The sequence below is a fragment of the Phaseolus vulgaris genome, chromosome 1, assembly GCF_000499845.2.
Source record: "Phaseolus vulgaris cultivar G19833 chromosome 1, P. vulgaris v2.0, whole genome shotgun sequence".
In the NCBI taxonomy this organism is placed as follows: domain Eukaryota; kingdom Viridiplantae; phylum Streptophyta; class Magnoliopsida; order Fabales; family Fabaceae; genus Phaseolus; species Phaseolus vulgaris.
Window position 1 is genome coordinate 8,775,144 of NC_023759.2, and position 25,278 is coordinate 8,800,421.

Below are 25,278 nucleotides of genomic sequence, written 5' to 3' on the forward strand. Positions count from 1 at the left end.
TTGGCTTTAAATGTCAGCTTGGATTGTGTTGGCAGTAGAAGTTTAAACAGAAAAGTCTTTGGGCGTGAGCATGTGGAGAGAGAGAGCTTTGATAGTTTTGGTGTTTCTGCTCCACCTAATTCATGGAGAAAATGCTTGCCCTCCTTCTTCCTGTGGGAAAATCAGCAACATATCTTATCCATTCCGATTGAAAGGAGACCAAGGGTGCGGTCGCAGCATATATGAGCTATCTTGTGAAAACAATATAACGCTCTTCTCTTTGGTCTCGGGAACATTTCATGTGCAGGCCATCAACTACCATAATTTCACAATCCGACTGGTGAATCCTACACTTCAACAATCAAATCGCTCTTCTCTTCCTTGCTATTTCTTCTCTCCATCCAATTTCACAACTTCTTACCGGTCGTATCTCCTGTATGAAACTCCCAATCATGGTTCTTACCTAACTATTCCTTGGATTTACGGCAGTGATCATTATACCGAGCCACAGCATATAGTGCTTTTGAATTGTAGCCATCGAGTGACTGGGAAGCGCACGTATGTGGATACCGGTGGATGCATGAATTGGGAGTGGAAAGGCTACATATATGCTATGGCTGGTGACCTAATTGCAGAGGACTTTGAAGTAGGATGTCATGTGAAGCTGGTTGCTCTCACATCGTGGTGGGGTTTGGACACAAATACATATTCCTATGACATGATGCACACAGCGCTACTCTATGGATTTGACCTTTCATGGCTTTCTATGATCTGTGAGGATCGTTGTGGACCTACTTACTGCTATTTCAATTCTTTCAGCCAGACCCTTGAATGCGAAAAGGAAGGTATAGGGCAGTGCAGGTTTTCTGTTTTTAATGTTTCTGTTAAATTGAGTTTGTTTAATTTTTATTTTTTTTATATTTACTAGCTGAACACTCCATCGGTATGATTTGTTATATTATATCCTCTTATAATTTTTTATAAATACATACATATAATTTTTTATTTTATGTGAGCTTTTTATTATATCAAAATAAAATAATTAAATATATTATATATTATATTTAATTGATATTATAATAAAAAAATATAAGGAATCAAATATTTTAAATATTTATGATTTATTTATATGTAAAATGTTCATAGTCATTTTTTGTTACAATTAGTTTTTTTTCACTGTATTTTTTTTATTTTGTAAATTTGTATCGTAGTTTAAAAATATTATTAAAGATAAAATAGAAAAAAAATTGTATATACAAAACGATAAAATATTATTAATATTATTATAAATTATAGATAAATATATCTATATATTTTTAAAAATCAAATCATACTAAATCATCATTTTATAAAAATAGTTGGGTTTCAATCCACCTATTTTCTTAAAAAATTTCAAAACCATCTGAACCCTTTAATTTAGTTTTTTCTTTATATAGTAAGTAAATAATGTAAACATTATTGAGTAATTTCTGTGCATATTTGATATTGATACTCTGTTCCTTTTTTGGGTGAATAGGGAGGAGATATTGGTGGCAGCCGTATAATTTGGGTAAGGATTCTATCTCTTATTGCCTACGTTTGAATTATATAGTTTTTAAATTAGTATCTAATTAGTTTTTAAATTAGTTTCTATTAGTTAAATAGTTTCTAAATTAGTATCTAATTAGTTACCAAATTTAGCCACCAAATAAATTATTTAGATTTTAAATTTGGTAGAAAAACCTTGGTAACTAACTAGATACCAATTTAGAAATCATTTGACAATAATAAAAACTAATTTATAAACCAATTTTTTTTTTATTTCTAAAATAGTCTCTAATTTAGTCACTATAACAACTAATTATTATTTTTATCTAAATTTAGTTTTTATTTCATTATTTTCTTGTAGTGAATTATCATGTTACTTATTATATATTTTTTTTTTCAAATTTTCATGTTTAAATATAGTTGTAATCTCTTAATTTAAATTTGGATTTCTTTTATATTGGTTTGCTAAATTAAATTTTTTTCCTTCATTTTGAAAATGGTTTTCTTATCTCTATGCGTACAGTATCAAATATGATGTGATTAATATTGTGTTTTCTAACTATTTATAAAATATGAATTTTAATGATTTTTGTTAAAATAATTAAAGTCGTATTATAGTTAAAAAATCATGAGAAATGAAGTTTCTAATATGTGATGATGTCTAAAGATTCACGTCATAAAACGACAAAAATATAAATATGAAATTTAGAGACTAAACTATCCTTATTCTTATAATCTTCTGAGACCGAATGTACCTATAGAATATATTCTGCCTTTTCTTCTTCTACTTGCCGTCAAGTATGTCTCATAGGTGGGGTGGTTTATATTATTATTATTATTAATAATATAATTTATATTATTATTATCATTAATATATTTTATATTATTATTATCATTAATATAATTTATGTTATTATTATCATTAATATAATTTATATTATTATTAATATAATTTTTATTATTATTAATATAATTTTTATAATTATTAATATAATTTTTTTATTATTAATATAATTTTTATTATTATTATTATTGTTAATATAATTATTGTTATTATTAATATAATTTATATTATTATTAATATAATTTATATTATTATTATTAATATAATAATAATTATTAATAATAATAATAAGTATAATAAAAATCGTGATATGACCAAAGAACTTGTCTAGGCGAGTGGTTAATGTTTCCATTGGTCACTAAAAGGACTAGTGTGGAAGGGGTTGTCGAAGACATTCGTCTCTCAATTGACCCTGTTGGTGGTACTGCCGAGTTGGATACACCCCGCCCTTGGACTTCTAGCTACAAATGGGTTGACTCAAATGTTTTTGGGTATCCTTCTCAGTTTGGAATTACTGCTTCCCTGAAAGCTTTTAGTGCAAGTATCGACATGGTGGACCCGACTTCACCGGATGGGGTCGTTTCCCTTCGAAGGTGCTCGCCATCCGACTCAATTTGTTTGGTCCCTGAGTCTTCCAATTATTTTTTTCTTTTACTCTTGCCTATTAACTGACGCTCATGTTGGTTTCTCCTTGATGATTTTTCCATTGGTGAATGTGGCGCCATCACAGCTCCACCCGAATAGCTGGGTGTATGTCCAAGCTTTCCAGCTTCTTTGTTTATTTCTTAATGTAAAACAAACTCCGAGGTCTTCCTGCAAATGTATAGTATGAGGCCGGGTAACCGAGTAGGGTGGTTATCCTTAATAAGTCAGCTAAGTTTTTGTTTGCTAGCCCCCTTTACTTCTTCTCATAAGAATTTTAAAGGGAGGTTTTTTAAGGTTGTGATCAGGGAAGAGGGTCGTCCCTTTTTTTATGACGACAACTTTCCACGTTTTCCCTTTTGCTGGACTCGTAACCCCGCGCATTTTTGTGTATGGGCAAGGCCATCTCTGACCTGGGAAGACTTCGATACTTTGTCTATTTTAGACAAACTCCCTCGAAAACTCCCTACCCGATAGTTGTTGCGAGTTTTCCTTTCGGCTACTCGACTTCAAGACATCGAGGGTACGCTTTGTTTTTGTGATTTGTGTTTTGATTTTGTCTTTTGATGTTTTTTTACTTTCTTCTTTTTCATCTATCATGGTTGCCACCACGTCGGGAGACGGGAAACTCTTCTATAAAGAATTGTTGAAACAAAGGCAAGCCGGGACCCTTTATGAACCATTCCTGTTGCCAAGAAACTTCCTCCTAAAGATCCCAGCTCGAAGAAAGCTTGTCGGGAGCACAAGAAGACTTTACAACGACATTCTGACAAGTCATCTTCGAGTTGGTCTTATAAGAGGCCTCATGTTGAAGTTGGGCTCGAGCTCAACTCCAGATTTTCTTGGCCGAGATATGTATCTTAGCGAAAAAGTTTCTATTTCTCTTAGCTTGTCGAGAAGGAGGAATTCATTGTTGCTTCCCCTTCAGAAATGGCCGTGTAATTCTTTGAACTGGGTACCTGTACTCTCATCCTCGGGAAACGCATGGGCTCAGTTCTAAAGGAGCAAGATAGCACCAAAGTAGAGGGCCTAAAAACCGAACTAGCCGAGTCTGCTGCTTCCCTCCAAAGTGCACATGATTCCAACAGCGTTCTACTTGGTAAAAACAAAGACCTCGCTGCCGAGCTAGCTCGGTTGAAGTTGGAAAATGATAGGCTCTTGGCACGCTGCTTATCGGCCAAAGAGAAGGAGAAGGAAGTGTTGGTCGAGCAGGAGAAGCTGGTTGTGTCTTCTTCGGCCAAGAGGGAGAGGGCTGACCAATTCCAGCCGGCTCCGCACAAGGTGGGTGAGGATCTCCAACGCACTCAAGACTTCGTCCTCCACCCACACGAGTCACGTTTCAACAAGGGGCTGGAACAAGCTGCGTTCTTTTATGGCATCCCCCTTGATGAAGGGAAGATTTTACGTAAATAAGGATTTTTACAAGGGGGAGTTGGTGCCTATTACCGATATCCTAGATGAGGGTGGTGAAGAGGAGTATGGATGACTTGCCACTTCCGATCTTGATGATGATGCCGGCAAGTCTTGATGGTTTTTCGTTTTGAACTTTACTTTTGTTTGGTCGAGATGAGCTCGTGCTTATTTTGACATCACTAATGTAAACGATTGGTCACCGTTGGTAGTTTTCTATCTTGGACATTGTATTGATTTACTATATTTAATTACGAACAATTTTCTCGTTTTTACAGCTTGCTCCTTTATTCGTTTTTTTTATTATTCGCCTTTTCGTTTATTTTTTCGTGCTTGTTTACTTGGTTGTTGTGTTTTTCGACGTTTCGACTTTCTTTTACAAATCCATTTTTGGATTCTTCTTTGGTTTTTCTTTTACTTTGTCGGTAGTGATCCATTTTTAGGATTCTTCCTTAACCGAGATGGTTGTGTGGAGGAAACTGATTGCATTCTCATGCCTTGTACAACATTTCCAGTTGGCCGTGCAATATGCTTTCGGGACGAGAGTGCATTACATTCTTAACTAAAATAAAATTTAAGGTGGCTAACATTTCACGTTCTTGGTATTGGTTGTCAATCGAGGCATTCTAGGCGGTATGCTCCGTTGTAAAAAGCTTTCGTTTACATGGAACGGGCCTTCCCAGTTTGATGCTAACTTTTCTTCGGTTTTGTCCTTCTGATCATCGCCCTTCATTCTTCACACTAGATCTTCGGGATTAAAATCTTTGGGTTTCGTCTTCGCATTATATCTTCGAGTTGCTCGTATTTTGCAGGCTTCCTCTTGTATTTTTTCTTTGTCTCAGAGCTCTTGCAGTAGATCTAGCTCCGTTATAATTCATTCTTCATTGACTGTTAAGTCAGCCAGTTGTCTTTGAATTGTTAGCTCCCCAACCTCGACTCGTAACAAGTGTCATATGTTAAGTTATATAGTGTTTCACCGGTTGAGGATTGAGGGGTGCACCGATATGCCCATAGTACCTTTAGTAGCTCTTCAGCCCAACGCCCTTTCACTACTCCTAGCCTTTTCTTCAATTCGTTTAAGATAACCTTGTTAGCCGCCTCGGCTTGTCCATTCGTCTGAGGGTGTTTGACTGACATTACTCTGTGTGTTATGGCGAAGTCTTCGAAGTACTTTTTTCAGCTTTTTGTCAGTAAATTTTTGGTAACCATCGTATGGGGTATGCTGAAACGACATATAACGTTTTTCCATACGAATTGTTGTACTTGTGTCGTTGTTATCGAAGCTAGCGGCTCGGCCTCGATCCATTTAGTGAAGTAATTGATTGCCACAAGGAGGAATTTCCTTTCCTCAAATGTCTGGGAAAAGGGACCAATGATGTTCATTCCCCACATAGCGAACGACCACGGGGAGTTGATACTCTAAAGGTTTTGGACGGGCAGAAGGATACGAGGTCTGTGTTCCTGGAAACTTTTGCATTTTTTGCTGAACTCGGTGCAATCGGCCCTTAGTTCAGGCTAGTAATATCCTGCCTTGAGGACACGACTTGCCATATTACTTCCTCTCGAATGAGTTCCACACACCCCGTTATGTGTCTCATTCATTACATACTCCGCTTCCGTTTTGCCTAAGCATTTAAGCAAAGGTGTCGAAAAGCCTCGCTTATATAGATCTTGTCTGATTAATAGGAAATGTGATGCCTTACAGTGTAATGCAGAGTCAGCTATCTCTTTGCATGCATCTCGGTCTTGGACTCCCTTTTCCATGATGGATAACCAACCTTGGGGCCCGGAATTCGTGTTTAGGCATTCCTTTACTGACATCGTCGGTCCGAGAATACTTTGTTGAATGATTGTACTCAATCCTTTCTTGTTTTTACCACTAGCGAGCTTGGACAGTACGTCAGCTCGAGTATTTTCCTCCCTCCTTATATGATTCACTTCCACCTCTTTGAAGTCGGTCATCAGGGCGGATACTCAGTGGAAGTATTTAAGTAGCAAAGGATCCTTGAATTGGTATTCCTTCTTTACTTGGTTGACCGTCAATTGGGAGTTGCTACGACACGTCACCTTTCGTGCTCCCATATCCCTGGCTAGGAGCAGGTCTAGAATTAGCGCTTCATACTTGGCCCGGTTATTTAATGCTCTGAATCCAAAATGCAAGGACTGCTCGATCCTGATGTGTCACGGTACCTTTAGGACTATCCTGGCTCTGCTTCCCATTTTATTTGACGAGTCATCCACATACAGTGTCCACCATTTGTCACTCACTTGATTGTCCTGTAGCTCTGAAACAAAATACGCCAAACGCTCGGATTTCATAAGTCATCGAGGTTCGTACTTGATGCCAAACTCGGACAACTCCACAGACCATGCTATCATTCTTCCCATCAATTCTACTTTTTAGAGTACCTTGCTTATCGGGAAGTCAGTTTTAACAATCATTTGATAACTTTGAAAATAATGCCCAAGACTCCAGGAGGTATGCACCAACGCCACTTTTTCGATCGTTTGGTAATGGGTCTCTGGGCCTTGCAACACGCGACTGACAAAGTATACATGCTTTTGGTCAGTCGTTCCTTGGGCGATAGTGGCGCTAATGGCTTCATTTGTCACATCTAAGTACACTAGTAGTGGTTCTCCATCTTTCAGTTTTCTGAGAACTAGCGGTGTAGTCAACCTTTTCTTGACCTCGGTGAATGCGGCTTCACACATGTCGTTCCAATTGAAGATGTTCGCCTTTCGCATTAGTTTAAGAATGGGCCTTATTTTCTCGGCTAACTTTGGGAAAAACTTTAACATTCAGGATATTCGGCCTACCAGTCTTTACCCTCTTGCCTAGGAATTTTCCGCCTTCGACTCCGAACACACATTTGGTCGGGTTAAGCCGCATATCAAACTTTCGAAGCTGGGAAAATATTTCTTCTAGATCTTTAGCGTGTTGCTCCGAGTTCTTTGACTTTACAATCTTATCGGTCATGAACACAGTCTTCGATTTATCTGCTTCATGCATGGGTATTTGGTTATACCCAGAGTAGGTGTCCAAAAAACTCATCACGTTGTGCCCCGCGACACCATCAACCAACTTGTAAATGCTAGGAAGCAGGTAAGCGTCTTTCAGACATGCTTTGTTCAGGTCCGTGTAGTCGGTGCACATACGTCATTGACCGTTGCTCTTTTTTACGAGTACAATGTTGGCCAACCACATAGAGTACTGGATTTCTCGAATGAACCTGGTCTCAAGTAACTTACCCACCCCCGCCTGCGCTATTAACCTTCTCTCTTCTCCCAACCTCATCTTTCTCTAACCTACCAGCCTAGCCTCTTGGCAAATGGCTAACCTGTGGAACATGATTTTAGGGTCAATGCCCGGGATGTCGTCCGCTGTCTAGGCAAAAAGATATTTATTGTCAGTTAAGATCTATACAATCTTTCGTTTTTTCTTCTTCGTGCAGGTTCGAATTGATCTACATGTCCTGCCCTAGGTTGCCAGTTTGCCATGGAACAGTTTCGCATCTCGGTTCTACCCTCAATTCGTCGTGTGGCCTTGGGTCGAAGTCACCATTTCCTACAATGGTGTTTATCTCCTCTTTTTTTGCAGTCTGTACCTTGGCAGAATTTTCAAGCTGTTCGCGTAGCCTTCCTGGGCGAAATTTTCAAGCTGGTCGCGTAGCCTTCCTGGGCAGTTTTCTAATTTATTCTTACCCTTGCAATTTTCCACTTTCGGTCGAAAACTTCATGGTTAAATGTGGGGGTGAAACGATGGCCCCAATCCATTTCAGAGAGGGTCTTCCCAACAACATGTTGTATGAGGTATCAGTGTCGACGATCACATACTTAATATTGACAGTTTTTTGCCTCTTATCCTCTCCAAACTTGGTATACATATCGACATACCCTATTGTGTCCACCCAATTCTTCAAAAAACCTACAATTTGTTCGTTGAAAGGGACGATGGGCGGTAGTCTCCACGACCTGTCCTCAGTTTGCGTCGGTCAAACCTTCTTTTCTTTTGCACGAATTGCCTCAGTTGGTCGGTCGGTATGAGCTCCTTTATCTTCTCTTTTAGTGTGGCACATTCTTCAGTAGTGTGATCGAAGTTTCGGTGACATCTGCAATGCTTGATCTAATCGACATTGGGTGGTGTAAGGGTCCTCTTTTGCGGCGGTATCAGATCCGCGTTCAGGGCCTTTTCTAGAATCTGGGATTGTTCGATCGTGAAGGAGGTATAGTGCAGGAATCTAAACGGTTTGGGGAATTCTTTGGGCCTCCTCAGCGCGCGCATTCCCTTGGGTGCCTCTCTCTTCGCTCTTCGATTCTCAGCTTCGTCTGTGAACTTTGTTTTAAATTCTCACATTTCTTCCAGTTGCATGAATTTTGCAGCCCTTTGCCTCAGCTCGTCTAGGTTGTTTGTCAGCTTTTTGCATAGGCTGTCAAAGAATGGTCCTAGTTTGAAGGCAGTCACCAGGTGGTGGAGCGCCAGCATTAGACTCAAGTCTCTCATGGAAAGGGCTACTCTTTTGTATCTATCCATAAAGGACTTTAGTGTTTCAGTCCTTTCTTGTTGAATGTTTATGAGAGTGAGAGAGGTTAGGTGGTGGGGTGTGCTTGTAGCGAATTGAGTCGAGAACTTGAATACTAAGGTATTGAAGCAGTCAATCGAATGTGAAGGTAGGCGGGTGAACCAATTCAGTGCGGCTCCTTTTAACGAAATGGGAAACACGCGACCTAATAAGGCGTTGTCAACAGTGTACAAGCTTGTTTATGTTATGTATGCATCAACATGTTCGTCCGGATCGGTGCTCCCCTCGTATTTATCAATGGACGGGCTCTTCCATATAGGTGGTAATGATACTTCCATGAAGTTTTCTGTGAAGGGGTGCCGACGTGACGACAACCCTACAGTTGCTCTAGAAGCCGTATAGCTAGTATAATAGGGTCAATAACTATTTTCTCCTTCAGGTGTGTCTGAGTTTTGTTTTCGGACAGGCTGTGTTCCTTTCTATCAATGGTGTTTGTCCAATCTCTAAACTTTTCTTCATTAATAAGTTCTCGACCTTCAAAGCCTTTATCTCTCTCACGTTCTTTTGCTTCATATTTTCAAACTCTCTCTTCATTTCCATCATCATGGCAATTGGGTCCACTGATGTTCCTTCGTGCTGTCGGTCGTTTCTTGTCATATTTCTCATTGCTACCATGTGGCTACTCGATATGTTTTTCTTTCGGCCCCACGGTGGGCGCCAAAATGTTCTTACAATCTGAGACTGAATGTGCCCTACCAAATTTCTTTTGCCTTTTCTCCTTCTGCTTGCCATCAAGTTTGTCTAATGGGTGGGGTAGCTGCAAAGACACTCTAACGCTCAAGTCAGTTTGGGTACATGAGTGTTTAGTGAGTTTGGAACTAGAAAAGTCATTACCTTTTATCATGTGAGTCTTGTCTTATTTATAGCCTTATATTGGGCCTTCTGTCTTAATTACGTTGGCTTAGGCCCAATAATTCTTAATAGTGTTTAGTTATCCATTAATCCCAAGTTATTCTAATTAATCAACTAGGCTACTTCTTACGAGACCCACCAAACCCTCCACAACCACCAAAAAACGAAAAGGAGTTATAAGGTCGCCTTGTCTTAGACCCCTTGTTGGTTTAAATTCCTGAGTAGGACTACCAATGATTAGCACAAAACCCTAATCTATTTAGCATGTAATACAAAAAATCTCACCTAATGGAGTCATAAACTTTTTCATAGTCAACTTTTATGGTTACTACTAGCTTATTGCCCTTCCTTAACTCCTCCACCACTTCATTTGTTACAACAATGTTTTCCACTAGACACCTATCTCTCAAGAAAGTAGATTGTTAGTTGTCTATAATTTTAGAAAGGATATTTTTCAATCTATTGGCTAGAATTTTATATATAATCTTATATATTGCACCCAAAAAAGAGATAAATCTGTATTAAGTAATATATATATTATAACATTTTTCTTAAATTCTCAAATGTTTATCTGTAAAACATGAAAATGCTTAACGAAGTGGGGTTTTATAAATAAATGAACAATATGCATAAATGAAAAGCCATGGTTGGTTGAAGTTGATAAAAAGTAACATAGTTAATTTCATAATGTTTTGTGTGATGATGAAAGACTTAATTTTAAGCAATTTGAATAACAAAAGTCATAATACATATGAGTTGGTCTAGAAAGATAAAAACTAGGAATGAGACTAATGCAACCAAACTATTTTAATAATAATTAAAATCATATCAGGATATTCAACTTTAACCGGATGAGGTAGAAACTGTTTCTTCCTTTTTCATAGATAAGAGAATCTCCTAGAAAAAATAAAATAAAAAATTAGAATTTTTAATTGGACAAGTGTTTGTTATAGTAAGAAACATACATACCCTATTAAATTTATGTAAATCTTCTTTATGAGTTGTGCTTACTCTTTTCCTTTTTTTGGGGGGCGAATAGTTGAATATGCACGTTTGAGGCCTCGGTGGATGAAGTATGTTTTTGGTAAGAATTATACCTCTTTGGATTACCTAGGTTTGAATGGTAACGTAATACCAACAACTAATTTTGATTCTACATAACTATCATATTACCTATTATACATTCTTTTTTTCCCTTTTTTTTCATGTTTAAATATAGTTTTTTAATCTCCTAATTTAAATTTGAATTTTTTTTATGTTGTTCTTCTAAATTAAAACTTCTTTCCCTTCCATTTTAAATTTCTAAAATATGAGTTTTAACATTTTTTAATTGAAAATTTAAATTAGTGATATAATATTATTTATAGATATTTTTAGCAGTCATAACTAAGAACATATGAAAAAGAAGAGTAATAGAATTTTTAATATTAATTTTAAGAAGTTTTTAAGACATAAAAATCACATAAATATATAAATATTACAATAGATAAAGTAAATTTCTTTAATTAATATATATAATATAACATCTCTCTTAAAATCAGCATGCATTAGTATGAAACATAAAAAGTTGTCATTCAAAAATTGAAAACGTTTGATAAAGTGAGATTTTGTAAATATTTTAACAATCTACCTAGATGAAGAAATGAAATAAAATGTAATGGTTTTATGTTGAAGTTGATGAAGAGTAAAATGACAATCAATTTAAAAAAAAATTATACTCGTGAAAGACTGAGTTATGAGTAATTTGAATAACATTTTTCTTGTTGTCATTATACATAGGAGTTGATCTATAAAGAGAAACATCCATGTTAGAAAGAAGTCAATGCAACCAAACTATCTCAGTAATGGCTAGAGTCATGACACCATATTCAACTTCATTAGAGGAACCATAAACATTATCTTGTTTCTTGCTCTTTCAAAACATAAGGGAATCTTTTTAGAAAAATGCAAAAAAACATGTAGTAGACTTATGATGAGTAAGGTCATGAATCCAATCAACATTAGAATAAGCACACAACTTCAAGGAAGATGATGAGGGAAAAAGAAAGCTCTGAAATTAAGTACTACGAAGATATCTAAGAATGCAGAAAACAACTATGCAAAGCACTAGTAGGAAAAACAAGAAACTAACTCACAACATGAACAACATAAGCAATATCAAGATGAGTAATGGGTGGATATAATAGAATATCAACAATAGTATGATACATGGTGAGATCATAAGAGAAACACCATCAGAAGAAGTATATTTCACATTAAGTTCAATAGAGGTATCAATTGTATGCGTATCAGAAAGACGAGCATGTGCTAAAGTGACAATATACTTAGATTGAGAGAGAAGATAACATTTAGGAGAATATGTACCTTCAATATCCAACAAATAATGAAAAGAACACAAATCCTTTCATTTTAAACTATTTTTTCAACTACAATTTCAACTATAATCCGATCTACATCATCTCTGATGATTATCATGTCGTCAACATATAAAGAGATAATAATACGGTCATGAGAAGAAGTATTTCAAAACAAACCAGATTCACAATCACTAGAACAAAATCCAAGAGATGCAATAACTATGGAGAACTTTTCAAACCAAGTTTAAGAGCTTGTTTGAGAAACACCTAGAGGAGGTATCGTGTATACCTCATTTTATATATCTTCATTTAAGAAATCATTTTTAATATCCAACTAAAAAATATCCTATTGACGAATAGAGACAACAATAATAAGAGTACAACTATACAAATGGTAGTCATCTTAGAAACCGGGACAAAGATTTATGCATGATCTATAACATATTCCTAAGAGAATCCTTTAGCAACTAAACTAGTTTTGTAATGCTCAACAAACCCATCCAACTTTGTTTTAATTTTACAAAAAGCCATTTTTTCTTGGAGGATATCAAGTCTCAAGTAGCAGTCTCATATAAAGTAGAAAGTTTCTCTTACATAGCCTATTGCCAAAGTGAATCAAGGACAATTTTTTTATAAGAAGAGGACTCATAAATTTATGAATTATGGTTAAGAGGAAAGCAAAGGAAGAAGAATAAAAAGAATAAACAAAATTTGGTGATTGGGTGGACTTATGAACACATGGAGGATACCAAGGACGTGAAGGATCAATAATCACAAGAGATTTCAGGGAGTTTTGGGAGTTAAAAGAAAATTAATATAATGGAATGTGTTCAAGGAAGACAACTTAACAAGAAATATAGAGTTTGTGGTTGGTAGGATCATGGCGATGATAATTCTTTTGACAATCCCATAACTAAGAAAAGTGCATATTACAAAACTAGAGGACAATTTATTATGTTCTTGTGGATGAAGAAAAAAATGTAGAACCAAAACCTTTCAAGGAAGATTAATTAGAAACACAACCATACAACTTTTGAAATGGAGACATGATTCAATCTAAGCTTGCATCTTCTTTTGTGGATCTTTTTCTTCATTGTTTTGATTTGAATATCTTCTACGAATGATGAAAACTATTGCAGAAGCATGAAGAATTGTAAAATTTTTGGAAGAAATGAAAATTATGTTAGTGAATCTAAGTGGGGTTAGGTGAACACTTAGTTTCTATAGTGAGGTTAAGCCAAGACTACTAGGAGGAGTCTAGAAATTTGTATAACAAGAAGACAACTCTAGAGAGAATTTTGAACAAGTAAAAGTGTCTTAATTGGACAACATTTCATTACTCAAATTAGAGTTAAAAATCATGTACAAGAGACTCCTATTTATAGGAGAAAGTCTCGCAAAACCTCTCAAATGAGAGTGTGACAAGTGTCACACCTTATTGGTGCAAATCCTCTCCATTGAGGAGAAGGCATGTGGAGCCTCATGCCTTCCTTGCCTACATTTCTATTTACACCTCTCTTTTACTATTATACATTCAACTTTCTTTTCTATTTACATCCTTCTCTACTTTGGCCCAAAATACAAGACCCAAACCTTCCTAACTACTTTATACAATTTTTACAAGGCTAAGAAGAAGAAAAACACTTTACAATATCTTCAATAAGTCTCAATCTTTTTCTATCTTCTCAGCTGAAAGTTTCGAGGTCGGATGGTTTTCATTAAGACATACCTGAGATAACAGAAGATGAAATTTGAATAATAACATGAACAAAATAAGACATACCTAAATCATACAATAAAAGAAATTGGTATATTCAAGATTTCTTTCAGCAACTCCCTTCTGTTGAGGAGTATCAATACAAGTTTGATGAAGAGTTCCACTGATGATAAGTAATTCACAAAAAATTATTAGAAGTGTATTCACCACCCAAATCCCATTGAAAACATTTAATAAAAACATTATATTTGGTTTTAATCATAATATGAAACATAAGATATACATAAAAACAAAAAAAAAAACTCAAAACAATGTTTCATAAGATAAACCTAATAATAACAAATATGTTCATCAATATAAGGATACATAATAGTGAGATTCACCTTTGTTAGGAACCAAAGATGGACCCTGTGCATGATAATGAGCCAATTCAAAAAGGTGTATGAGACCTAAAAACACACTTGATAAAAGGTAAAGTAGTAAATTTGACAAGTTTACAACCACAATAATTAGAGATATCATTGGTCTGTAGCTTGCCTAAAACTCCAGTGGAGACCAAGTAATTTAACTTAGTGAAAGAAACATGTCCAATACATAAAAATGATAAATCAAAATGGAGGTTTCAATAATTGGATTCTTTAGCTCATCTATTATATAAAATCCCCATATCTACAACTTGTCCGAATCAACCTCCTGAATTGAGGATCCTTCACATAAAAATTAGTAAAAGAAAAAAGAAAGCGAGTAAGTAAAGTCACATAGTTGAGCGACACAAACAAGATTTAAAGTGAGAAAATAAATGTGGAGACAAATCCAATATCTGCTAATGGCATTGAGGAACCACGAGTAGTCCAAATAGATATAGGTGAAACGAAAATTGAGGACTAAAAAACATAAGATCATATGACATGTGATGTGAGACATCAAAATCAAGGATCCATAAGAAATGAGACATATTTGATGAATTAGAATAAAAATTTTAAGAATTATGACTTGTGACGAAGTAGTAAGAAACTTTTGAAATTCTTCTGCAATATCAAATACACTGATGAAATTCAAAGAACCCTCATTTTCACCTACAATATTTAATTAAACAATAAAATATTTAAGAATAATAAAGAAAAAAATAACAAAACAAAGATGACACAGGACACAAATTAGATTGCAAATAGGACCTTGAACCCCTTAAAACTCCATTGTCCTACAATAGTTCAAACAATATGAAAGGAGATGTGGAAATCTCACATTATTTATCGAACCAGATGAGTTTAATAGTAAATGATTATCAAACCAGCTATGACCTTTAATACTATATTATATTTTAACTTAAAACCAATTGACATTATGTGAAGTTGTTTATACATATATAAACTGCACTCCCATACTTGATGCAGGCCATGTAAGACTTCCCAACACCCCTTTTAGACAGTTAAAAATCGCAGTAAATTGGAAATCCAAAACCACCTTACGTGTCTAGAAGAAGATAAAAATAACATTTTCTAAGTTATGTAACTACAAAATATTTTTTTAATGTAATGCATAAAAAAGTGAGTTAGATTTGAGGGAAAAACATATTTAAACTTTTTTATTAAGTTTAAAATATAAGTAAATTCAAATTCAGCAGTCATGTAGTACAACAGTTCCTCGAGTGGCATCATGCATGTTCCTCCTTAAAGATATTAGTTAATTCAGACAAGCGTGGATTACTCACGTAACAAATTTAAACAAAGATTTCACAATAAGATATAACATAATGCAACAAATGAGTATTTAAAACACCAACTTGTTCCCTAGATTTTACATTACTTTTTATTTTGACCCTTTACATAAAAGAATATTTTACTTTTAATTGTGTCAGATTATTTATTAACTCAAAGATTGTTTTTTTATTTTACAGGGACTATTTATAGTATCAAAGAAGGTGAGTTCCTCTATTTGTATATTTTTTTTTAGGTAAAAATTTATTCCTCTATTTATATATGTTATAAGTAATAAGTTGATGGAACAAGTTTCTTTATAAATATATTTATTTGAATAAAAATATAAAAACATTAAATAAATTATTTAAAAGTTAAAACTAATTTATATTTAAACTATTTTTTACACATTCTTTAATATAACCTTTTCAATTTCCAATTTATAAACAATTTGATTTAATTTTTAAATTTTTATTTTTCTTTTATAAAAATACTTATAAAAAATTGTACAAATATAACTAATATTATTTATAAACTATTTTTGCCAAAACAGTCCTATAATAATTTTTTATTATGATGAGATCTATCACTTTGATTTTTAACTCTTCCAATGACATACTTTTAAAGATAAGAATTTGTGTACAGGTTCTAGGAGAGTAATTGTTTTCATTTTTATTGACTATTATATGTTAACTGAACAGCATCCTTTATTAATACTAAGAAAACTCATATCCACATTTTTATTTCATTAAAATAATATAATTTTGCAAACAAAATATTAAAAATATATTAAAATTATAAAATTTATATTTATATAATTTTGTAAAAGTAAGATTAAAATAATATATATGGTTATACAACTATATATAGAGGATCCTCAATGTCATCTTTTAAAAATAAAACTAATGTTACACAACACATGTTATTATATGAAAGAGAGACTATATTAGACTGACGTAAAAAAACAAAAAAAAACACTTAAGAGTAACTTAAGCATTTACATTGAGAGTTTAAACCAAAAAATAAAAAAATTAAATAAAGATAAAAAGAAAAATAAAAGAAGATTTTCTAATATGTAGCTCCCATAAAGATAGCACGGATAAACAATTGAATTCCAAAATCCTATGATATTAATGCACATCCAGACCATTACTTTTGTTGGGTTGACTTGCTTTGGAGGTTTTATTATTGGCTTTCACTCCGACTTTATAGGACGTCCCAATCTCCTGAAAGTTTGAACTGGTTCATTGTCTTCACTTAATGATTTCTCCTTATCCATCTTTTCAGCTCCGAACTTAGAAACCAAATTGACTTCTTCTAAGAAAATGTCAGCCAACGTAGATTCAACTATACTCATTACCAAGATGGTCGAACATGTCTCTGAGTCTCTTATTCACCATCTAAACGAGATTCAAAACAATTTGCAAGGCCAAATTTTGAGAAATAAATTTAAAAGTAACTCATTTGGCAACTGCAAATTTAGGACTTTTGCATTAGTTGTAGATTCGAGATGAAAAAATCCTTCAAAAAGACTAAATTTTTCAAGAGGCAAGGAGTCTTTTTTTTTTGTAGCAAATCACTTGATTCGTGGACATTCTCCAAAGAGAGTATATCAACAAAAATATCATCCTGAGATCGTGAACCAGACCTTATATCAACAATTAAAACAAAGAAACATTATCAACAACAAATAATTCTTTTGTAGATTTCTTAAACTTTTGACCAACAAGAGATCCAACCTCCACTTGGCCAACAACAACTTCAACTAAGCGTATCAAGATCAATAGCAACTCCCTCAACTTCCACCACCCCTGTCTTATGAACAAGTACATCATATTTCTATATCTCTACTGCAAAATTTTGATTCTCTATGACACTAACCACTTCCTTGTGAGGGGCATCTTTAATTTCTTTTGGTATGGATAGTCACAGGTTTATACTCTGCAACAAGTTTGGATAAAATAGTAGACGGTTTGATTATGTCATTAAGGTTATTAGGATTGTTAGAATATAGGGCTGAAACAAGAGGGGGTGAAATGTTTTCGCAAGATTTTCAAAAAGGCTGGAAGTAGATTAGTAGATTGAAAAGATCAGTTAAATCAATCAATTGATTTATTTTTTCAACTGGTTACTCAATAGATTACAGTTATGTGAAAAATATAAACCTATTGTTTTTTACAAATCAACTAATTGTTTAATGCAGAACACACAGAGAAGTATTTAAAATAGTTTATCAGAGTAGGGAAGAGAGATTCACACAAAGAAGTTTATATTGGTTCACTATAAACAAAGAGCTACATCCAATCCCCCGCAAACCACTTGGAATTCACTAAGTAATCAAAAAATAGATTACACCACAACCAAGAGTGTTGATCTTGAATCCTTCAAGAACACACAACACTTAACAAAAACACAGTTTCTAGAAACACAATATGAAATTGTTTTACACACAATACAAATTAAAAGAATGAATTAGAATACACCTAAGCTTTATACAGTTGAAAAACAATAGAACATAAAACTCATAATCATATTTCACACAAAAGCAATGATCCAAGACTTCAAGAATGATTAAAAGCTCTTTAGTCTTCTCTCTTGAAAAACATGTTCAATAAACTCTCTTTTTCTTTTTGAAATGATGAGAAAACAGTCTTTATATAGACTTTAAAAGATGGGTAAAACAGTTTGATCATTAAATGAAATCTATTACAAACATTTAAAAACATTTGAAAATCATAACAAAATTTTGTTAAAATCACTTAATTGATTTTTAAAACAAACTGATTGTTTTCACTTTCGGTTAGAAACTCAACATAAAAAGTTTGTTCATTTATCGAAATAACTAACTATTTTTTCTTTACAAAAAAGACAAAAGAAAACAAATCATTTTTAAATCCTTTTAAAAACCGTAAGTGTAATTCAATTGGTTGTCGCGATAAATTAACCATTTGAAAAACTTGTTGTAGTCACCAAATTAGAACAAAAGCTTTTTCAACGATTTAAAACACGAAACAACTAACTAAAATTAACACAAATTTGAAAAACAAAACTTTCAAAAAAGATTTCAAATCATACGAACTTGGATCATAACTAAGTGCAAATTAACAACTCAAAATCTACCTAACTACACACAACAGCAAATTCTTCAAGCTGGATTTGGAAATCATCAAAGCAACCTTGTTCAATAAGGATGTCGTCTACATTTAGAAATATCATACCCTGTCATTTTACACAAAGAGAAAAATGGAGACAACTTCTCAAATTCAATATCTGCAAAAAAGCAAAACCAGGTATTTCCACCAAAATTTGATTAGGGAAAGCATATAACATATCAAATAAGCAAAAAAACCTCTAAATTTATTCAGGTGCGGTCATCAAGGGAAAAAGGAGTACTAATCCATTTCTCTATAGAGAAAATTGTTTTTGGTTTCCAATATTCCATAGGAAGACTGGATTTTCACTCAACATGGAGCTTTGGTGAGTTTCATTTAAGATGGCACAAAGTCTGGTTCAAGCAAAGACTATCAAGATACCCAAATTGAGATTCCATAACCTCATTGCTAGGACTCTTCTAATGTCTTCAAGAGAAGAAAAAACAAATTCATAAAACCCTTTTCCCAAAGGAATAACTTTCCAAAATCCTTGAGACTTTCATGTAAGATCCAACTTTTTGCTCATGTTCATATGAGTAAGAGGTTTGTCACCTTTGGATAGTACTATTCTTCCATGAAGGTGATTTTACCTTCTTCAAGACTTACGAGATACACATCTACATCAATTTGAATAGATATCAAATCTCCATTCACTAGTGCAGAAACATAAAACAAATGCGGTTGTTTTGAATTTATAAATGCGGCTTTATAACCGCATTTGATCAACACGCACTTGTAAATCAAGAAATATAAATGCGGCTATATAGCCGCATTTATAAATACCATTTACAAGTGCGGTTATTTGCTTAACCGCACTTGTATATGCCGAATCATTAAAAATTTTAAAACATCGTCAATCTTGTGTGAAGCCAAGATTGATGAAGAGTCACGGGAGCGAACAACGGTGGCGGCAGCAGAAGGGACGACGGACAGGGAAGCAGCAACGAAGCAAACCAAAAAATCCACAAGAAACCACGAAGACAATGAAAGAGTGCTTCGAGACCACTAATGCAAGGAAAAAAACATATATAAGAAAAACGAAAAACATTTATGCATATATTTGTGAAGATGAAGAGGAAAAAAGAGAGTTCAAGAAACTTACATTGCACAAATGGAATGCAAATGTAGTAGAAGGAGACGAACTCAGAGTGCAAACGCGAAACGAAGGCAAAGACGAGAAATAAAGTTTGAAATTGTGTGTGGCGCGCTTCAAAATTTAAGGTAAAAAAGGATTTACGAATGCGGTTAAAGGTAAAACCGCATTCGTAAATCAAAGAATTTTGATTTACGAATGCGGTTATTCAAATAACCGCATTTGTAAATCAAGCGCTTTGATTTACAAGTGCGGTTATTCAAATAACCGCATTCGTAAATCAAGCGCTTTGATTTACGAATGCGGTTATTCAAATAACCGCATTCGTAAATCAAAATAATTTCAAAAATGCCACCGCGTTTTTATTGAAAGCGGGTAGCGCAAAAGCCGCACTAAATAAAGCGTATCCTTTTCTTCTTTTTGCACTAGTGATTAATGCAAGAAGAAGATAACAGTGAAAGAGGGATATCACCAACATTATTCAAGGTTTTGCAAAATTCATCTTTTGTGTTTAAGTCCTATAAGATAACTTGATTTGCGAAGAACAACCTTAGTCCTTGAGACACCCCTAAAAAATTTAAAAATTACAAGAATTTGTCCCAATCCCACAACATTAGAGAGAAAAATAACCTAACCGCTTAGAAGAGAAGCGCCGACAAACCTTTGCTTAACCACCGAACTCTAATTTTCAAGGATATAGTTTTGTCATCTCAATAAAAAATTTATCTTTAATTTCATCTTTTTAATTGATAATTTTATCATTTTATAATTTTATTCTTTAGTAAAAAGAGGAATCCTGTTGTTGTAATGGTCTAACTTTCCCATTTAAAATAACATAAATATACATTTTCTTTTAACTTTTAAATCATTCTTTTAGAAATACTTTTTAAAATTTTATTATCTGCAATAACATTAATAAAGATAATATTCTCTTTGGTACATAAATTCTCACTGTCTTATCCTTTGATATTTTTTAAAACTAAAATAACTACTTATATAACACATTACCTACAAAATAAGAAATTATTGTTTACAAAATTATAAAAATTATTTTTAATTGGACAATTTTATCCTTTATTAATAAAAATAATTTATTTATTTATTTAATAAAATAAATAATAAAATAAATTTATTTATTTATTTTAAAATAACTAAAGAACTTATCTATTAAAAAATAATGTTTATATAATTTTTTAATCCTATTTTTATCCTTTGAGTAGCGATTTTTTAAAGCCAAAATAACTATGTATATAAATAAACTACCTATGAAATCAGAAAATAATTTATCTAAAAACTTATAAAAGTTGGTTTTTTTTACTATGATGGGGTTATTGTTTTTTGGTTTTTACCAAAATGGGGTCCGTTTAAAAAAAATTACAAATTTAGGCAAGTCGTGCCTAATTGGGACGACTTCATATGCAGAAGTTGTCCCAATTAGGCACGACTTCTGCCCTGTCATACTGAAGTCGTGCCAAGTTGGCACGACTTCTGCCCTGTCATATTGAAGTCGTGCCAACTTAGCACGACTTCTGCCACCTCATAATTTTTTATTTTATTTTAATTTTATTGTTTATATATTGGATAGTAAGTTATGTAATGTTACAAATTAATTTCTTCTCATCATTACGTGTTTTGTAAAATCATTACTTCTCAAACTATTTATTTTTGCAAATTCACAACAATAATTCTCTATTTATTTTCCAAATATAATAATTTTTCATTTATCTATTTATTTCCAAATTCAATAACAATTTTCTTCATTTTTTAATTAATCAAGTTATTGTATTACATTACCGTCAAACATGATCCATACACGATTATCCAATTTTTTGTTCCTTAAAACTAACACTCTTAGAAAATTATGTATCAAATTAATTTTTAACATTACATAACTTACTATCCAATATATAAACAATAAAATTAAAAAAAAATGACGTGGCAGAAGTCGTGCTAAGTTGGCACGGCTTCAATATGACGGGGCAGAAGTCGTGCCAAGTTGGCACGACTTCATTATGACATGGCAGAAGTCGTGTCTAATTGGAACGATTTCTACATATGAAGTCGTGCCGAATTGGCACGACTTGCCTAAATTTGTAATGTTTTTTTCAACGGACCCATTTTGGTAAAAATAAAAAAAAATAACCCCATCATGGTCAAAAAACCATAAAAGTTATTTATATTTATTTTTAATTGGACAGTTTACCTTTTAATAAATAAAATTTATATTTTTTATTTATTTAATAAAATAAATAATTGGATAAATCTTCTTTATTTTAACAAAATTAAAGAACTTCTTTTTTAAAAAATAACAGCTATATAATTTTACAATACTATTTTTACAAAATAATATATATTAATTTATATTTTTTAATTAAATATTCATAAAAATAAAATAAAAGACTATAAAAGTATTAAAATTATAATTTTATCTATTTGAATATAATAAAGATGTGAATACACATGTGAGAAAAATGTGTTTTCGTTAGTTTGAACATAAGCGCGAGAACTACTGGATTCTACTACTTTTTAAGTAAAAAAAGTTATTGTTTTGGTAGAAATATATTATTTAATTATTGTTTTATTAATTAAATAAATAAAAAATTATTAAAAGATAAAATTATCTAATTAAAAATGACGTTAAAGATAGTTATCAAAATATCTATTCTTTTTATTTAATGATATATATTATTTTTAGTAGAAGTAAATTATTCAATTACTTGTTTTATTAAATAAAATATATATTTTTATCTATTAAAGAATAATTATTTTTAATTAAAACATAACATAAAAAATAATTATAAAAAATGTATTGGCACTATATAATACCATAAATGATGAAAATAATAATAAGTATAAATAACTTTAAAAGTTTAAGGATTTTATTATTATTATATTAATAAAAAGAAGTTGATAAGTGATTTTTATTTCATTTTAAGGAAGTGTGATTTTTTTTTCTTTATTATAACATGATGACATTTGCGATTTTAATTCACAGGCTTGGTTAGAACAATAAATGGACAAAACAAAAATATTGAATATTACGGTGCAAATCAATTAGTATTAATTAAGTTGGGACAGTATGTTATACCATACTTCATAGTTAGATATGTTGTTGGCACCATATTGTTTATTGCTCTTTTGACGTATAAGTGGAGAAGAAGGCATTCGTCCGAATACGAAAATATTGAAAGTTATTTAGAGCAAAATAGCTTGATGTCTATTCGATACACATACAAGGAGATTAAGAAGATGGCCACAGGTTTCAATGAAAAATTAGGTGAAGGAGGTTATGGCTCTGTATTCAAGGGAAAGTTGCGTAGTGGACCTTCTGTTGCTATAAAAGTGTTACGAAAATCAAAAGGTAATGGACAAGACTTTATCAATGAAGTTGCAACCATTGGAAGAATACATCATCAAAATGTAGTGCAGTTAATTGGATATTGTGCTGAAAGCTCAAAACGTGCCCTTGTTTGTGAGTTCATGCCCAATGGATCTCTTGACAAATTTATATTTTCAAGTGAAGGAAATATGCATTTAACTTATGACACAATATATAATATAGCAATGGGAGTAGCACATGGGATTACATATTTACACCATGGTTGTGAGATGCAGATTTTGCATTTTGACATCAAACCCCACAACATCCTACTTGATGAAAAATTCACCCCAAAAATCTCTGACTTTGGATTGGCAAAACTATATCCAATAGACAAGAGTGTTGTGACTATGACAGCAGCAAGAGGGACAATTGGATACATGGCTCCAGAATTGTTTTATACAAATATTGGAAAAATATCAGATAAGTCTGATGTTTATAGTTTTGGAATGCTTCTGATGGAGTTAGCAAGCAAGAGGAAAAACTTAAACCCCCATGCAGAGCGTTCAAGCCAACTTTATTTTCCCTTTTGGATTTATGATCAACTTGACAAAGAGAAAGATATAGAAATGGAAGATGTCATAGAGGATGAGAAGAAAATTGCAAAAAAAATTATGATAGTTTCACTTTGGTGCATACAATTAAAACCAAATGATCGTCCTTCCATGAATAAAGTAGTCGAAATGCTTGAAGGAGATATTGAGAACCTTAAAATACCTCCCAAGCCTTCTCTGTATCCACGTGAAACTTTGGAAAGAATCTGCTTTGACCAAACAACAATGTCTGAGTTCATTAGTTCTTCAAGCTATTCCATGGGGATTGTCACTAATGATCCACTAGATGAAAGTATTTAATAATGCATATTAGTTGTTTATTTACCTCAAACTTAGTGACGACTTAAACATTATTCATCTATAATATTTACATTGTCTAAGTTATTTCCTATTGTTTTATACTTCAAAGTTTAAAATGATGGTTTACCAAATTTAAACATTTGTTTAAAGATTTTCGATATGTTAATTATACTAAAGTAGTTGTAGCATCCTAAGTTTTTTTTAATTGTTATTTAAAACTTAATCAAATATACAAGTAAATTTAGTTAAAATAATAAATTAAATAGGTATATTTTCTGATAAGTGCATGTACTAAATTCTACAATAATTGGGATTTTGTAAGCTAGATAATAGTACTTTATTGTAAGCTAGATTATTGGCATAGAAAGACTGGAGGAAAGAACTTTGAAGGATCAACCTCACAAGATTCTATTGCAAGTACTTTATAAGACAAACATATTTTGACGAGAGTAACAATAATTAGCTCTAGTGGTGGAAAACAATGTTATGTGGATAATGGATTTAAGTGCAACTTGGCACCTTACCCTGCACCAAAATTGGTTTTACACTTATGCACCTATTGTTGGAGTCGAAGATTGAGCCAAATTATATTTCATGAATTCAACCCTCATGACGATCGAAGACTTTGTTTAATGAAGAAAACTTTATTTCATATAACATTTGTGTGTATGTGTGTATTTTAGTCTATTTCATTGTATGGTTCGTATGCTTATAACTATCAACATAAATGAATCATAAGAAATGATCCAAGGATAATGATTCAAATTTTTTTAAATTGTTTAAAACTTAGGTATTAAGGCAATTTCAATTAATTGAAATTATGTTTTAATATGTTAAAATTACTTACAACCTCAAAAAGTTCTATACAGATATTTAATTTGTTAAAAACAGTTGTTTGACATATTCAAAACTCTTGGTTTTAAGGATATTATTATTTTATATGTTTAACAAATTTAAATCTTTTAAAATTTTAGGATGTCTTATCTATTTTGTTTTAATAGATTGAAAACTCAAATTAAAAATCAACAAATTGATTGGAATTTTTAATCCATTAAACTTTACAAATCAATTTTTGAAAAGTATTTTTTTTTTAAAAAACATCTTTTGAAAAACTTTGAAGATAGAGAACTTAGGTTTTTAAGAGAGGATTTTACTCTGAGCAAAAGTTTTTATTCTTGGCTGAATTTTTAGAACT

The 25,278-nt window shown here is 32.6% G+C and overlaps 2 protein-coding genes across 2 annotated transcripts; both read left to right on the forward strand.

Annotated features, from left to right (window-relative positions):
• The first annotated feature begins 42 nt into the window (after positions 1-42).
• Positions 43-24,594, forward strand: LOC137813489 (uncharacterized). Its single transcript, XM_068615780.1, has 5 exons — positions 43-824; positions 1,496-1,528; positions 10,874-10,918; positions 15,806-15,829; positions 24,435-24,594. The coding sequence occupies exons 1-5, from the start codon at positions 71-73 to the stop codon at positions 24,509-24,511; spliced, it is 933 nt and encodes a 310-aa protein (XP_068471881.1). The 5' UTR covers positions 43-70; the 3' UTR covers positions 24,512-24,594.
• On the forward strand, positions 22,859-24,163 carry LOC137813490 (rust resistance kinase Lr10-like). Its single transcript, XM_068615781.1, has one exon. It carries the CDS (start codon positions 23,064-23,066, stop codon positions 24,081-24,083), a length of 1,020 nt encoding a protein of 339 aa, XP_068471882.1. The 5' UTR covers positions 22,859-23,063; the 3' UTR covers positions 24,084-24,163.
• Positions 24,595-25,278: the final 684 nt, after the last annotated feature.

Coding starts and splice junctions, on each gene's coding strand:
- LOC137813489 (XM_068615780.1), top strand. CDS start 71: ATGTGGAGAGAGAGAGCTTTGATAGTTTTGGTGTTTCTGCTCCACCTA. Junction 1,529..10,873: donor GTGGCAGCCGTATAATTTGG/GTAAGGATTCTA, acceptor GGGGGCGAATAG/TTGAATATGCACGTTTGAGG. Junction 15,830..24,434: donor TATTTATAGTATCAAAGAAG/GTGAGTTCCTCT, acceptor ATTGTAAGCTAG/ATTATTGGCATAGAAAGACT.
- LOC137813490 (XM_068615781.1), top strand. CDS start 23,064: ATGTCTATTCGATACACATACAAGGAGATTAAGAAGATGGCCACAGGT.